Source organism: Scyliorhinus canicula, chromosome 11 (assembly GCF_902713615.1).
Source record: "Scyliorhinus canicula chromosome 11, sScyCan1.1, whole genome shotgun sequence".
In the NCBI taxonomy this organism is placed as follows: Eukaryota; Metazoa; Chordata; class Chondrichthyes; order Carcharhiniformes; family Scyliorhinidae; genus Scyliorhinus; species Scyliorhinus canicula.
Window position 1 is genome coordinate 153,138,303 of NC_052156.1, and position 17,335 is coordinate 153,155,637.

At 49.4% G+C, this 17,335-nt stretch overlaps 1 protein-coding gene across 1 annotated transcript in view; it reads right to left on the bottom strand.

Annotated features, from left to right (window-relative positions):
• Nucleotides 1-17,335, bottom strand: part of LOC119973530 (collagen alpha-1(VII) chain-like) — a 528,770-nt gene that overhangs the window by 232,164 nt on the left and 279,271 nt on the right. Inside the window, 5 exon segments of the mRNA XM_038811804.1 lie at nt 3,264-3,299; nt 5,113-5,151; nt 7,248-7,286; nt 14,922-15,002; nt 16,338-16,345. Of these exon segments, the coding sequence (XP_038667732.1) occupies nt 3,264-3,299; nt 5,113-5,151; nt 7,248-7,286; nt 14,922-15,002; nt 16,338-16,345 (203 nt within the window).

Genomic DNA, 17,335 nt, shown 5'->3' on the forward strand with positions numbered 1-17,335 from the left:
TCAGTGACACTCCTAGACTACAAAGCAACTGGAAGAGTCCCAAAACCTTCTGTTGCAGATGTTGCCGGCGATGTGCGGTACCCAATCCAACACTGCGAAGGTGGTGTCCGCAGTGGAAAGCCTAGGCCAAGGGAGAAATCCGAAGCATGGCTTAGTCCCCGAGAACCATGGCTGAGGGCTTCATCTGCATGGTGCAGACAATGGCGGGCCTCCAGGACAGGCAGTGGCAGATAACATTGAGGCTTCTGGAACTCACTCCAGCTGCCCCTCCATCCTGTGGAGTAACGCAGGAGCCCACAAGCACCCGGAACGAGGAGAATCTGCAGGAGCATAGCCTGAGTTCTGCCACTGAAGAGACTCTGGGAGTGACCACCCAATCTGAATCCCCCTTCCTGAGGCCAGAGAAACCCAGGTGCTGCGGACGGAAGAACAGGTTGACACAGCAACACCAGTGCCGCTGAAAAGCAGGCCGGGGCCTTCCAGATCCCCATCCTCCAGTAGACACCCACCTAGGGAATCTCTGGCAACAGGATGTGGGAGGCAGCAGGTCACCTCCGCCTCTGATGTGCATCGTAGGAACACACCCAGAACACACCCAGATGTAGCGGAGGGTCTGTAAGTGTGACAGCGTGGATATGGGTGAAATTAAGCACAGGAAGTTGGGGGTCATTATCCCTTGGAACATCTGCGCATGTCACTTAATTAAATATTGGACTGAATTCTCTGGTTCACGATGCCGGAAATGCGAATCACAATCAGGCTGGGAATCGCGGGTAATCCAAAAATGGAGGTTTGCGCATGGTGCCAATTCCGACCCTCGCTGGGGGCAATATAGTTGTCTGCATCCCGCGCCAGCTGATCCATGCAAAAATGCTATTTACATGGATTTAAATATCATTAGCGGCCTAGACACATTATGCTTCACCCTCTGTGATGCCCACCCCTCTTAGATGGAGGTATCGCAGGTGCAAATTAGTGCAAGTCTTGACAAGCGGGGCCTGAGTTCCGTGGCGTGGAAGGGTAGTGAGAGACTAAAAAAACACTGAAAATAGAACATACAGTGCAGAAGGAGGCCATTCATAGAAATTTATAGAATGTACTTTGAATGCTCAGGGAACCTCTGGTCATCTGGGAGTCAACCCAGGCCACCCCTCTGGACACCCCAGCCGTTGCATCAAGGGGATGGGCATGACCAATCAGGGGTCCACCAGTGTTGGCACTCCTCAGAATCGCTGTCAAACTGCAGAGGAAGCAGATCAACACAACTCACCTCAACCAAAGGAAACCTGCACCATGGCCTTTGGAACCCTCCTGCCCCTCTCTGGTTCTCTGTCTCACTGAGGCGGAGACTTCATCAGTGACCCTCACCCCACAGGATCCCCAGCTGTTTCCTGCTACCGAGACTGGCAGAGCTGACTGGCCCTGCCACCGTCTCCCAGGCAGTGTTCAGGAGGGCAGGCTCGGGTCTGCGGCCCACCCTGGTGAGGAGGGTGTCCCTCCACTGGCACGGAACGGCGGGTCCACCTCGGACTCCCGAACCTGAGGCGAGGGGGGGATGAGGAACAAGTATTCTGTGAGCCATCTTTGTGGCTGCAGTGAGTGTGTGGTAAGTGGAGCGCTTAAGAAACAGCTCCAGCTGTCAGGCTCTTTAGCGCTAACTCTGACCTCAACAGTTACAACGCCCACTGGGCGGGGAATTGCTTTGAATTTGCGCCGGCAGAGGACTGGCCAATTTGCATGCCTGACTCTCTTTCTGAATAACGCCCCGAATGGAAACGTGAATCACATGCTGTTCAGTCCTGGCGGGAACACTTAGGGCGCGATCTACTCAAATGGGAACAGAGTTCCATAGCACGCGATTAGCTGGGTGTTTCCCACCGCTCAGAGTGCCGGGAAACACCACACTATTGAACGGCCATTTGGGGAGACGGTACAAGTCCCACTTTCCTCATTACTGACGCCAGTGGCCCATGAATTAGAACTCACTTCACCCACACCAGTCGTTGAGCCACGCTTTCATTTCTCCAATCATACTTTTCCTATGCCAATTTGTACGTGGCTCGGTTAATAATCTAGAAATTAGGACCTTTGAGGTTCTGCTTCTTAATCTGGTGCCTAGCTTCTCATACTGACGATGCAGTGCCTCCTTCTTTGTCCTTCCAATGTCTTTGATACGTACATGGACCATGACCATTGCACGTTCCTCTCCCGCCCTGAGCAGATGTCCTGAACCATGGTACTGGGAAGGCAACACAACCAACTGGACCTTGCTCCTTGCTACAGAGAACAGTTGATTGCATTGTTTCTGTAGTTTCTTTCCTGTCACAGTAGGAACCTAAAATATATATCTGGAAGGGCTGAGGCTGATTCCACAATGCGATGCTCTCAAAAGGCAGCAATCAGAGATTGAACTTTGGTGATTGTTCCTGATCTGCAGACTCATGGGCTGGGCAAGCAAGATTGCAAAGCTCCTCTATTGAGACATGCTCTTAACCAAGAGTTTCACAGTAACATTAGAGCATGTTACAGTGAGTTAACTACAATGAGGAAGATTTGCAATCTACATGGTTGAAGGTCCATACTCTCAGAATTGATGGAATTGGTTGAGCTGGAATGTGTTGCACGAAAACACGAGAAGATGGTGGCGTGTTTGAGAAGATCTGAATAAATGGCTAGCTCAGGCTGCTAGAGGTATTGGCAAAGAGATCTTTCTGCACTTTTAACCAACCTGGATACAATGATAGAATGAGAGAACCTGAGCTACCTTGAGGCCATCAACCTTGAAACCGGGTCCAAAGCTTTTACTGGAAATGGGATTTGGAATATTGAGGATTCATATACGTGTCTCATCTGTTCAGATTCATAGTAGTATATGGGGGAGGAGTAATACAGCAGCTTGTATTTTACCTTCAGCAAGTTTATTCAACATACAGCTCAGTAGAGTTACAAACACCTTTTGGTTCCCCCTGTTCCAACTGTATCCGTTTACTCTTTTGGAGGTTCAGCCAATGATCACCACCTGTCTTTGACAATACAATTAGCTAAACAATGCACTTGCCAAAGCATGCAATTACTGAAACGTTAACATTGTTCAGGAGTGAAAATCAGAAAATCTTGAATAGATTTGGGTTTTTTTCTGAACAAAACAGTCTATATCAACCCTGGCCTGGTCTCAGTTGGGTGTGACTGTCTCCCAATTCCAACATCCAATACAAAGATCCTTTCCCCTTCCCGGTACACACTGAAGTGTTACAGGAACTTACGTTCTTCCCAGCTTCACCTTTCCTTCCAGGCTCACCCTAATCACACAATTAAAAAACATAAAAAGAAGTTAGATTTTTCAGAAATTGCTCAACACTTGAACTTTTGTGGGTAAATGTCAACCATTTACCTTGTAACAACCCCTTCTCTTTTAACTCTGGAGAATGCTCAAAGTCTTCTCCAGACTTCCATGCCTGGGAGGGTCTTCTTCTCCCTCCCTGACACTTTTCCAGGCAGGGCACGAGAAAAAGCTACTCGTCAATCATAGCTCTCCCACCTCTGAGTCCACAGGTTACATGTTCAAGTCCCACTCCAGGTACTTGAGCAGACAATCTAGGTTTGCCCTTCAGTGCAGTACTGAGGGAGTCCTTCATGATGCTGTCTTTCACTTGAGATGTTAAACCAAGGCCCCATCTGTCCTCTCACGTGGATGTAAAATATCCCATGGCACTCAAGAGCAGGGACTTTGCAATGTGTCCAATATTGATCCCCTGACCAACATTAGATGGTCAATGCTGTTGTGGGATTTTGTTGGGCACAAATTGGCTGCCACGTTTCTTAAATTGCAACAGTAATAACATTTTCAAAGTACTTCATTTTCCTTAATGTGCTTTGGAGTATCCGGAGATTGTGAAAGACGCTATACAATGCAATTTTGTCTTCCTTTAGGAGGAACATTGTTAAATAATCATTTAATTTCTTGTAATTATTTCACAGTTAAAAATGAAGTCCCATCCCCGGCAAAACATTCCTCTGTATATTCTCACTCGCTGGATCCCATGTCTTAATGTTCTCCATTTCACTCAAATCCGGATGTATTCACTACAGATTCTGGTGGAATGAAGGTCATCAGAAATCACGGAGAGGAAACCTTGTTTACTCTTCACCTCTGAAAATATGTTTGTTGTATAATCTCCTCGACATTCCCCACCATTAATTTCTACTGAATCTTTAGTCCAAGTGGGGGCAGAGGGCGTTCTCACAGTTCAAAGGGTCCATAAAGGGTTCAAAAGCTTTCCATACTGAGCATACACTGGGGCAGAACAAACGTGTGCTTTGCGCAGCTTTAAAAATCAATGGATGAAAAACTGCACACAATATATGTCCAATTTCTCACTGTGCATGAGCAAGGTGATACCAGCCATATTGGAAAATCAACCCCATATTCATCAGTGGCTGAGCTACAAGGAGGAGGAAGGTGCACAGACCATCCCTGCCCCATACTAATTGAATTAGGGCAGCAGATGAGGAGCAGTCAATACCCTCAGTATATTGGTGCTAAGGAGAGGAAGGTCAGTCAGAGTTCTCCCTCTTGTCACTACTTAGTGACTCTCTCCTGAACCTCTGAGCCCCTTGTGTTAAGATCAAGTACTGCAGGGCCTCAGCTGTGACAGCACCAACCACCCTCTCCCACACTGGGTCATTATCAGGGGTCAGACATCAATAATGACTATTTGGGAGAGTAGAGGACAAACATCCACTGGGATTGCTTTCCTCGGCACAGAGAAGACTCAGGAGGAGATTTAATAATAAAGTTCATAATTCTGAGAAATTTTGATTCAGGAAGAAACTGTTTTCACTGGCACTAAAGTTGGGAACCATAAGACACACATTTAAGATAATGGACAAAAGAATCCGAGAGGAGATAAGGAGGTTTTCTTTATGCAGTGAGTTGGTTTTGAAATGTGAGGACAAAATGGCATAGATATGGTAGGCCGAATGGCCTTCCTCTGCGTCGTTCAACAAGGTGTCAGAAGATTATTGGTTAGAATTTGAGTGGGGATTTAGTGAGCTGCATGATCTCTGGACAAAAAACATTGTTTCATACATCAGATAAGACTTGAAACTTACCCTCTCTCCTTTCACACCTCCATTCTTTACATCACCATGCTGGAAAACAAATAAATTCAGATCAGAATGAGTTGCAGTGAATCTATGCTCAACAATTCTTCTCTAAGAGTTACGATGAAAGGTCATCGACCTGAAACTTGGGTTGCAATTTAACTGCCTCATCGCCCTCAGATTGGTGTATTAGCAACACTCGAATCGGCACGCCAGATTTAACAGAGCCTCGCGAGACTTTGCGATCTGGATCACGCACTGGTCTCCACAAATGTGGGTCAGTCGTAATGGCACCTGGGGGCTCTGCCAGGACATTAGAGACCCCCGGGTGGTTGAGGACAGGGCAGGGCACCCTGGCACTCCATCTGGTAAATGGACACTTTGGCACTGCCAGGGCACCTCAGCAGCTTTGTCAGGCTGGCAGGTACACTGCCAGGGTAGAAGTGCCATGGTGCCCAGGTGCCAGGTTGGCACGACAGAGTTCTGGCCCTCAGGGGGGGCCTTACAGGAGGAGGAGGGTGAGGGAGTGTGCCTGGTGGCCTCCCAGAGGTAGGGGATAGGTCAAAAATGGGGGCAGGGCGTTGAAAGGGTGGGTGGGAGATTGGGACAGTCTTCCGAAATGGTGGCCCGATCTGCAAGGAGTCTTTTCTGCTGGACGCGCCAGCAGGAAATTAATCTCAGTGCTGCGTCGGTGGAGAGAAACTCCAAGAGGCCAAAAGAAACCTTGCTCTGTCATTTGATTCCTCTTGTCATCTTCTGCGTTTAAACTCTTTAAACCGCCAATATCTCAAAAACACGCATCTCTTTTAATAAAGTGAAAGTGATTCCATCTGTGCCGCTAAACCCATTAAACAACCTGTCAGTATGCCAAGTTCAAAGATCTGTGAGGTGAAGGTAAAAGTAATCCCATTAATGTGGTGGAAACCTTTTGAAGTGGTTTTCTCAGTCAATTCCATTCCACTTTAAAGTCTGGAAGTCTGTTTGAATGCTTTGAAGGCTAAAAGCTTTGAACTGCATTGTTTACATTCAATTTCACATCCAATTGCCTCATAAAAGCTTTTCGATTGACAGGTCAAAACAGTTTCAAAGGGGAGATTAAGATTGTTTATTTATACAGCTCTGGAGGGATCCATTAACTCAGGTAAGCAGGTGATTTTCTAACCACAGATTCTTTAATGAGGCTGCCTCGGTATCAGCTCTTTCTCGGAAACATTTGAGAACAAAGAGGCAGGCGGGGTTGTTCCTAGCGCCAGCAGGAATCCATCTGGTTTTCTCACTGACGGGAGGACTTAGTCATCAATTGGGAGAATCACGGCCAGTACGTCTGCAAGGAAAAAAGGACCCTGACTCCTCTATTAAACACCTCAAGATTCCAAACCTTTCTCTAAAACCAATGAGAAGAAGTGCGAGGTATGTCACATGGCCCCTCCCAAGCTACTAGAACCTGTAATATTGCCGTGTGCAACTGAACCCACGCATTCTACTATTACATCACTTAATAAGTAGCAGCAGAAATAGCTCTGTCCAGGTAGATTGCCTGGCCTTCATCTACACTGTGTACTACTGGAACGTTGGAACTTCTGTATCAGTGTCTGTAAGCCTCATTCATCCCTCTGGCCTTCATATATCTGGGATGTCATTGCTTCTGGGAAGACAGATCACCCTGCAACAATATCAGCCTGCTAACCTTTGAAGGAATACACCACTGGACATTTGATTCTAGATTCTGGACTCGCGTAGAACCGTAACTTACTTTGGTGTCACCTTTGCCCCTGTAGACCCTTTCTTACCTTAGCCCTCGTTTATTGTATGAATGCAAAAGGGGCAGACATTACAAAAATCCTTCCCGTGTTTTGTGTGCATGTAAATTAAACCAACCCTCTATCTTATCTCGAGTGTGCTGTGGGGCAATTAATAGAGGATTGGGTTATGCCAAACTGAAGAGTTGGGGAAAATATACCACCAATCAAAACTCAAAAACACGTTTTTGTTTATGGACAGGGAACGAGAGGAGATATCAAGACCGTTTAAATCAATTCCCCCTCGAATCTGTAATAGGGCATTGTGTTTACATTGGGAATGTTCAAGCTGAAGGAAATATAAAATTCCACCTTTCAGTAAAGCCAAAGACAGTCTCAACTTACCGTTCTGTAAGCAGGTGGCCCTGGAGGGCCTGCTGGACCCTAGAACATAAATAGATCATAATATATTATGAAAGAAACAAGCAATGAATAATATATATATAAATCACAGCAGATCTAGTAGAGCCTGCACTCAAACCATTGATGCGCTTAAAAACAAGCTAGGTCAGCAAATGAAGGAGAAATTAATAGAAATATATGCCGATAGGCTAAGATGAAGCTGGGTGGGAAGGCTCATGTAGAGTATAATGGACTCATGGACGGGTTGGGCCAAATGGCCTGATTCTGAGCTGCAGACTCCATAAATAATTTCTTCTGGAACCTATTTTTTAATTCTCTTAAGTTTAAAATGTTTGTTGAGGAAAGAAATTGTGATTGAAGCATGTTTTGTTTTTTGGTAATAGGGGAAAGATCCAGTTGCTGGATGGACTGCTCAGCATTGGTACCCAGGCCATATGGAGCAGTCTTGGACCAAAACAACCAAGGAGTGAGGCTGGGGTATACTGAGCTTTCTGATCTTAGACAATTAGATAGGGTGAGGATTACAGCCAAGGCTAGTCCCAGGGATAGAGAAGGATATCCAAGGAAATGCCTGTACCATCCGATATATTATTACACATCCGCCACATTCCATTGAGAAGGTCCCAGGTAACCCTTTTCCATGGCAACATCCAACATGACAACCATTTTTGGTAAAGGGAAGTAACTCAGACAGATACCAACTTTGCTTTTAAAACCATTGTGTAAAGTCTAATTTTGGGGAAAGCCGTCCACGGTATTTTCTTTCTGGCATTCGGAGAAATCCTGCTCTTCCTGAACCCATGCAGAAGTGCATGAAATAAAGGAAAGATTTTGGCCGATCTCTCTCGGGCCTACCTTCTTAAACTAGCCGGAAAGCTGACTGCCAGTCAGAAATAAAGGCCCTTTCGAAGATAATAGCAGCTGGAGTGCATGAATCAAATTGATCAACATCCCATCCACCATCTTGATCATTACTCCTTCCACCACCAGCTCACTTTGGCTGCAGTGTGTACCATCTACAATATAACACGACGACAACCCATCAGAGCTTCTTCAACAGAACCTCCCAAAGCCACAACCTCTACTATCTCTTCTCTTCTCTCTCTGTTGGGCAGTCCCTCAGCGTCAAAGATGACTTGCTCCCACTCCGGGTAGGTGGGTTCTGTGGTGGCTGATTAGTCTAATCCTGGATCTGCCGACTCTGTCTCAGGTTTGATGAGGTGGGAGGGTGGGACGCTCTGGATTCTGCGCTCTCCTTTCACTGTTTAAGCGTGGCCTCCACATGCTCCACATGACGATGCTCGAGGTGATTGGCACGTTTGCCGATGCTTCTTCTCCAGTTTGTCCGTTCTGAGGCAAGTGATTCCCACGTGTTGATGGGGATGTTGCATTTATGTAGGAAGGCTTTCAGAGTGTCCTTGTAGTGTTTCCTCTGCCCTCCTTGCCATTGTGGAGCTTGGAGTGGAGCTCTTGTTTCGGGAGTCTTGTGACGGGCATGCAGGAAATGTGGCCCTCCCATTGCAGTTGGTCGAGGGTGACCAGTGTCTCGATACTGAGGATATTGGCCTGGGAGAGAATGCTCACATTGGTACGCTTTTCCTGCCAGTGTATTTGCAGGATTTTACGGAGGCCACTCTGGTGATATCTCTCCAGGTGTCTGCTGTACATTGTCCATGTTTCTGATGCACACAGGAGAGTGGGAACTACGGCTGCTCTGTAGACCATGAGCTTGGTGCTGGATTTCAGGTCTCAGTCTTCAAACACTTGTTCCTCAGGCATCCGAAGACTGGCGCATTGGAGTTGATGCTGGATTTTGTTGCAATATCTACTCGTAACAAGAGGAGGCTCCCGAGGTATGGAAAATGATCCACATTGTCCAGGGGCTACCGTGGATCTTGATTATTGGGGACAGTTTTGTGTGGCAGAAGTGGGCTTTGTCTCCCGGATGTTTAATGTGGGTCCATTCTCCCCTATGCCTCCATGAATGCATCGATGATGATTTGTACCTCGGCCTCTGAATGTGTGCACACACAGGCGTCGGCAGACTGCAGCTCAATGACTGAGGTTGGGGTGGTCCTGGTTCTGGCCTGGAGGCATCGGAGCTTGAACAGTTTTCCACTTGTCCAATAGATTAGCTCCACTCCAGCAGGGAGCTTCAGGGTGATGGAGTAAAGCTTTGCTGCAAGGAAGGTGAAGAAGAGTTTTGGCACGGTGACACAGTCGTGTTTGACACCAGTTTGCACACTGTGGTGGTTCCGTTTGTGAGGATCACGGCTTGCATGTCATCGTGGGGCAGGCGGAGAATGGTGACGACTTTCTGCCGGCATCCAGATTTGAGGAGGATGTTCCACAATCCCTCACGGTTGACGGAGTCGAAGGCCTTTGCGTGATGGAAGGAGGCCATGTACAGAGGTTGATGCTGCTCCCTGCACTTTTCCTGGATTTGTTCAGCACTGAAGATAATTGATGCACGATCAATTACGACGAGACAAGAGTAGAGTGTAATCGAGGCTTTATTACACAGAGATGTGTAGCCTCCTGCAGCTGCTGCCTAAATGGCTGCAGCTCGGTGAGCACGCACATTTATACTCCGCCTACTGGGCGGAGCCAGCAGGCAGGGATCTACCCTCGTACCTGTAGTACAGGAGCCTTACAGTATTACATCTCGCATGTGATATATACAAGTGTGACTACCACATTCACCCCGTTAAAAAAAGAGTCCAGCGGGGCTGGTGGAAAACTATTTACAGGCATTTTAAGGTTAACAATTTGGGGAAAGTTCACAAATTCAGCCGATCGGGTGCCTTGATCCTCCGTTGTGAGCGCCGCAGTTCCAGTGGTGATGCAGGCGTCGGCTCGGTCGCCGGTGACTCCGGAAGCGTGTAGACCTCATCTTCATCCCCTGGTGGGACCAAAGGGAGGACGGATCGTCCTGGAGCGGGGGCTGTGGTGGGGTGCGCTGGGGGGGAGGAAGGGTGGCACGGGGGGAACCAGCTGGTGCCAGGTCCCTGAGGGAGACTGTGTCTTGGCGCCGTTGGGGTATGCCACGGAGGCACACTGCGGGTTTGCGTGGAGTAGCTGTACCCTCTCGACCAACGGGTCCACCTTGTGGAGCCGCACGTGCTTGCGGAGGAGAATGGTTCCTGGAGCTGCCAGCCACGTTGGGAGCGAAACCCCAGAGGTGGACTTCCTGGGGAAGGCAAGTAGACGTTCGTGGGGGTGTTGCATTAGTTGCAGTGCAAAGTATTGATCTGATGGCGTGAAGAGTGTCGGGGAGGACCTCCTGCCAGCAGGAGACCGGTAGAGTTTTGGACCATAGGGCCAGCTGGACGGCCTTCCAAACCGTCCCATTCTCCCTCTCCACCTGCCCGTTTCCCCGGGGGTTGTAGCTGGTCGTCCTGCTCGAGGCGATGCCCTTGCTGAGCAGGTACTGACACAGCTTATCAATCATAAAGGAGGATCTCCAGTCGCTGTGGATGTAGGCGGGAAAACTGAACAGGGTGAAGATGGTGTTGAGTGCTTTGATGACTGTGGCTGACGTCATACAGGGGCATGGGACGGCAAAGGGGAATCTGGAGTATTCGTCAACCACGTTAAGGAAGTACGTGTTTCGGTCGGTGGAGGGGAGGGACCCTTTGAAATCCATGCTGAGGCATTCAAAGGGGCGGGAGGCCTTCACCAGGTGCGCACGGTCTGGCCGGCAGATTGCGGGCCTCTATGAAGGGAAGGAACCGGGTGACCTCTGGGTGACAGGGAGCGTTGTGTAGGGTCCGGAGTCGGTCCACTTGCGCTGGCACAAGTACCTCAGGATCGGGCGTCGGGGGGCTCATTGAGCTTCCCGCGATGATACAAAATCTCGTAATTGTAGGTGGAGACCTCGATCCTCCACCTCAAGATTTTATCATTTTTGATCTTACCCCGCTGTGTGTTGTTAAACATGAAGGCAACCGACTGTTGGTCAGTGAGGAGAGTGAATCTCCTGCCGGCCAGGTAATGCCTCCAATGCGCAAAGCTTCTACGATGGCATGGAGGGTGTGTGAAAAGAATGCCACGGGCCTGCCTGCCTGGTTGAGGGTGGTGGCCAGAGCGACGTCTGATGCATCGCTCTCGACTTGGAAGGGGAGTGTCTTGTCGGCCGTGTGCATCGCGGCCTTGGCGATGTCGGCCTTGATACCGTTGAAGGCCTGGTGGGCCTCAGCCATCAGGGGGAAAACTGTGGAGTGAATGAGTGGGCGGGCCTTGTCCGCATAGTCAGGGACCCACTTGCCGTAGTATGAGAAGAACCCCAGGCATCGTTTGAGGACCTTGGGGCAGTGGGGGAGGGGGAGTTCCATGAGGGGGCGCATACGATCGGGGCCGGGCCCTAGAACTCCATTTTGCACCACATAGCCAAGGATGGCTAAGCGGTTGGTGCTGAACACGCACTTCCCTTTGTTGTACGTAAGGTTGAGGAGTTTGACGTTGTGGAGGAATTTGGATAGGTCAGCGTCGTGGTCCTGCTGGTCATGGCTGCAGATGGTGACATTATCCAGGTACGGGAAGGTGGCCCGCGGTCCATACCGGTCAACCATTCAGTCCATCTCCCATTGGAAGACCGAGACCCCATTAGTGACGCCAAAGGGAACCCTAAGGAAGTGATAAAGGCGGCCATCTGCTTCAAACGCAGTGTACGGGCGGTCCGCCTTGCAAATGGGGAGCTGGTGGTAGGCAGATTTCAGGTCCACTGTCGAGAAGACCCGGTACTGTGCAATCCGATTGACAATATCACATATGCGTGGGAGGGGGTATGCATCGAGCTGCGTGTACCGATTGATGGTCTGACTGTAGTCAACGACCATCCTGTTTTTCTCCCCACTTTTCACAACTACCACTTGGGCTCTCCAGGGGCTGTTGCTGGCCTCAATGATGCCTACCCGCAGCAGCCACTGGACCTCAGACCTGATGAAGGTCCTGTCCTGGGCACTGTACTGTCTGCTCCTGGTGGCAACGGGTTTGCAATCGGGGTGAGGTTTGCAAACAGAGAAGGTGGGTCGACCTTAAGGGTCGTGAGACCGCAGACAGTGAGGGGTGGTAGGGGCCCGCTGAATTTCAGAGTGAGACTTTGGAGGTTGCACTGGAAGTCCAGGCCGAGTAGCAAGGCAGCTCAGAGGTTGGGGAGGACGTAGGGCCGGAAGTCGCTGAACTCACCGCCCTGGATGGTGAGGGTGGCGGTTCAGTACCCCTGGATCTCCACGGAGTGGGATCCAGAGGCCAGGGAGATTTGTTGTGTACTGGGGTGTACCGCGAGGGAGCAGCGCCTTACCGTATAGGGATGGATGAAGCTCTCTGTGCTCCCGGAGTCAAGAAGGCATGATGTCTTGTGCCCATCAACCTTTCCCGTCGTCGATGCGGTTGCGAGGTTGTGCGGTCGGGACTGGTCGATTGTGATGGAGGCAAGCTGTGGCTGGTGTTGGAAGGCCCCTGGCTGGTCAGCAGTGGTTGCAGGCAATGAGCGGCCTGATGAGGTGCCCGACGAGTAGGGGTCCTGAGGCGTTAATGATGGCGGCGCCCACAGGCCACATGAGGCCTGATGGGGGGGATGGTGGCGGCGCCCACGGGCTGCACGTGTCCTGAGGCAAGCAAGATGGCGGCACCCAATGGCCGCAGGTGGGGGGTGCAGGAACAATCGGCCTGGTTACAGCGGCGATTGAGCGGGTTTGGCACACAGCAGCGAAATGTCCTTTCTTCCTGCAGGCCTTGCAGAGTGCGCTCCCCGCCGGGCAGCGCTGCTGGGGGTGCTTTGTCTGTCTGCAGAAGTAGAACTTGAGTCCCCTAAGGTTGGCTGGCTGCCGCACGGCGCAGGCTTGGGGTTGGCTGGGGGCGATCGCTGGTGGGGTCCACGATGGTGTGTTCGCCGGTGGGGTCCACGATGTCCAGGAGGGGGGCGCCATGCGGTCGGGGGCGTACGCTTGTACATTACGGGAGGCGACCGTTAGTGAGATCGCGAGTTTCTTGGTCACCGCAAGGTCGAGGGTAGCCCCTTCTAAGAGGCGCTGCCGGATGTACGCCGACCCTATGCCCGTAACAAAAGCGTCCCTGATTAGGAGTTCGGAATGTTCAATGCTGAAACGGCCTGGCAATCGCAGTCCCTCGCCAGGGCATGCAGGGCACACCAGAAATCTTCCACAAACTCACCGGGGAGTTGATGCCGCGTGGGCAGAAGGTGCCTGGTGTAGAGTCTGTTGGTCTGCTGGGTGTAGTTCTCTTTCAGAAGCGGCATGGCCGCAGCGTAGGTGGGCGCGTCCCGGATGAGGGGAAAGATATCGGAGCTCAGCCGTGTATACAGGATCTGGAGTTTCTGTGCCTCTGTGGGTGGTTCTGTCGCAGATCCAATGTATGCTTCAAAGCAAGCTAGCCAGTGGGCGAAGGCCGACTTGGCGTTGTCTGCTTGAGGGTGCAGCTGCAGGCGATCTGGCTTGATGCGGAGGTCCATCGTTGTAAAATCTCTGCTTAATAAATTGATGCACTATCAATTACGACGAGACGAGAGTAGAGTGTAATCGAGGCTTTATTAAGCAGAGATGTGTAGCCTCCTGCAGCTGCTGCCGAAATGACTGCAGCTCGGTGAGCACACACATTTATACTCCGCCTACTGGGCGGAGCCAGCAGGCAGCGATCTACCCCTGTACCTGTAGTGCAGGAGCCTTACCGTATTACATCTTGTATGTGATATATACAACAGTGGTGACTACCACAATGTTCATTGAGCCTCTTGATGGGCGGAAGCCACCCTGAGACTCAGGGAGGAGCTCTTCAGCTACTGGAAGGGGGTAGCTAAGGAATATTCTCCCAATGATCTTTCCCGTAGTGGACTGTATGAAAATCCCTCTGGATTACAGCTGCACAAGTGACCTTGTTGTTTATCAGCTGTGGGACGGCTTTTTCGACCTCATGGTGAGCTGGGGTTGCGCTGAGATAGTGGCGATGGGATGGTGTCGAGGACACTTGCATCAAAGGCTGTGTCTTAGCTGATGAGGTGCTCAAAGTGCTCTCTCCAGCGGGCGTTTTCTGCTTCTCTGTTTTTGATGAGCGCCTCTCCATTTTAGGCTCTCAGTGGGGTGGATTCCTGACTACTCGGACCGTGGATGGTTATAATTGCGCTGAAGAAGCCGCGCACATCATGGTTGTCGGCGAGTTGCTGAGTCTCCAAAGCTCTTTCCACCCACCATCAGTTCTTTAGATTGTGTTCTTTGTTGCACCTCAGCTTTCAGTTGCCTGAAGGCTTGTTTCCTATCTAGAAGGACAAAGGCAGGAGTCGCAGGGTAACATTTCCTTTAAGAGGGGCTCCATGGCTGACTTGTAGATACATCGGTGTTTTGTTGTTGGGTTAAAAGCCAGCACGGTGGATGTACCTTAACCACATGGAATGTGACAATTCAAAAATATGATCAATGGGCAACCTGGAATTAACAATAAATGCTGACTTTGCTAGTTACAGCCACACATCCAGTATGGTAAGTAAAGAAATCATTGTCCCATTTGTGGACAGGTTTAAAATTGGGCCCCATTACCTTACCACCTAAATCAATCCGATGAAACACTACAGAGCAGTATTAGCGTACAGAGCCAAGCTGCAGCATGTATGACAATGTGACCATCCAGCAGTAATCCACTCACCCTTGGTCCTGGAGGACCAGTGATACCAAAATCACCTGGCTCTCCCTTAAGACCCCACTCCCCAGGAAGTCCTGTATCACCCTGCAGAACAACATGGTAAGAATTAATTTAATTTTAACTGCAGACTACTGATAGTCAATGTTTATAATATTATCACTATTGATGCCATTGGCAAAAGATCTAGAAGGCTAATGAGGAGAATTGTTTTCACACAGTTGTTGGGATGTGGAACACTTTACTTGGAAAGCTCATAAAAGCAGACTTCAGAGATCAGTCATAGAGTTCAGTCAAAGTGTTTTACAGCACAGAAAGATGCCCTTTGGCCCATCATGTTTGTGCCATCCATAAAACACCTATCAATTCTCTTCCCATTTTCAGGGCGACATGTGGCGCAGTGGATAGCATTAGGACTGCGGCGCTGAGGACCCGGGTTCGAATCCCGGCCCTGGGTCACGGTCCGTGTAGAGTTTGCACATTCTCCCCATGTCTGCACCCAAAGATATGCAGGTTAGGTAGATTGGCCATGCTCAATTGCCCCTTAATTGGAAAACATATATATATAATTGGGTACTCTAAATTTGTAAAAAAAAAATAAATGAAAAGAAACTCCCATCCCATTTTCCAGCACTTTCTCCATAGCCTTGAATGCGATGGTGTTTCCAGTGCTCATTTAAATGCTTCTTAAATGTTGAGGGTTCCCACCTCTACCACCCTTCCAGGCAGCGAGTTCCAGATTCCTACCACCCTCTGGGATAATTTTGAAAGGGAGTTGGCGGTTGTTGAGGAGGAGGAGTTTACAGGATTATGAATAGAAAACAGGGCTTTTCAAAGGGGTAGCAGAGGCCTGATGGGCCAAATGCCCTGCTTCTATGCTGTGTCATTCACTGAATGAATCGGTGACAATTAGCAAGGTTTCACCTGTGATTGCTGATTTGCATTGAGTTGACTGATCTCCGTCTGTTGCAAAGGACTCGTGATGCCAATCCGGATGGGAGAGACAACAGGAACACACGATAGGGTAGAAATTAATGGCTGGTTTATTACAGTATACACAAAATCACAAAACTACTACTCCTCTTCCTGAAGGGCCACACTCCCTGACCTGCACCTAGGTCAGCGTTTTCAGACAGAGTAGTTTCCCCTTCTTAAGGGGGAGTTCAGACTCAGCTGTGTAAGTGGGAAATTGAATGGAGCACAGTCCTTGGTGCCCAAGGGATCATAACACCAACATGAGGCAGAATCTTTAAAAGTGGAGGGAAGGGAATTGGGAGGATTGTTTTCTAAATTAATGGACAATCCAATTATCAGTCACCAGCTTTGGGGTTCCCAGAACTGAGTGGTAAAGCTCCTGACCTTACTTGGCCACCACAGAGTTATTAACAACACAAAGTTACATTAAAAGGCTATTTTATTTACCTTTTCACCTTTAATAATAACACTGTTGTTCAGGAAGTTGGTCTGAAATGTGAAAGAGAAAATCATGAGATTAACCACCAATTAACTACGTGAAAGATTTACATAGGGAATAGAGTAAATCGCAGAAGAGGGAAGATGAACAGGATACTTTGAGATAACTATGTTACTCAGAAGGTTGCATAGAGTTTACAGCACAGAAACAGACCATCCAGCCCAACTCATCCATGCTGGTGTTTATGCTCTGCACAAACTTTCTTCCATCAATCTTCATCAAACACCATGAACTTATCTTTCTGTTCCTTTCTCCCTCATATGTTTACCTTGCTTCCTCTTAATGTCTCTCTGCCAGTCACCTCAACTGCTCCCAGTGATATTGAGAGTACCCCTCTCTGGATAAAGAAACTTCTCTTGAATCCCCATTGGATTTATTAGTGACTCAAATTCATGTCAATTTGGCGATGGGCTGGGAAGAGGGAGGGCTGGCAGAATGGTGGAGGGAGATGTTAGGAGGAAACCCCGAGGGTTTCCGGTCAGCATACCTTACTGCCAGCAGCAGGAAACCTTGCAGTGGGCAGCACGGTGGCTCAGTGAGTAGCACTGCTGCTTCACAGCGCCGAGGTCCCAGGTTCGATCCCGGCTCTGTCCGTGTGGAGTTTGCATGTTCTCCTCGTGTCTGCGTGGGTTTCCTCCAGGTGCTCTGGTTTCCTCCCACAGTCCAAATATGTGGAGGGTAGGTGGATTGGCCATGCTAAATTGCCCCTTAATTGGAAAAAATGAATTGGGTACTCTAAAATTTAAAAAAAAGGAAACCTTGCAGTTCCACTGCCCACCGGGTATTCAACTGAACCATGTAACTGGGCTAAGTAAGGGTCATATCCTGCCTCCATGGGCATTTTGCTGGTGTCAGGAGACTGTGCTCTGTGTGGGGGGGGGGGCAGCAGATTTTTGGTGAGGGTGGGAGCCTCCTTTATGATCGCTCCATGGCCAGCAGAGGGCTC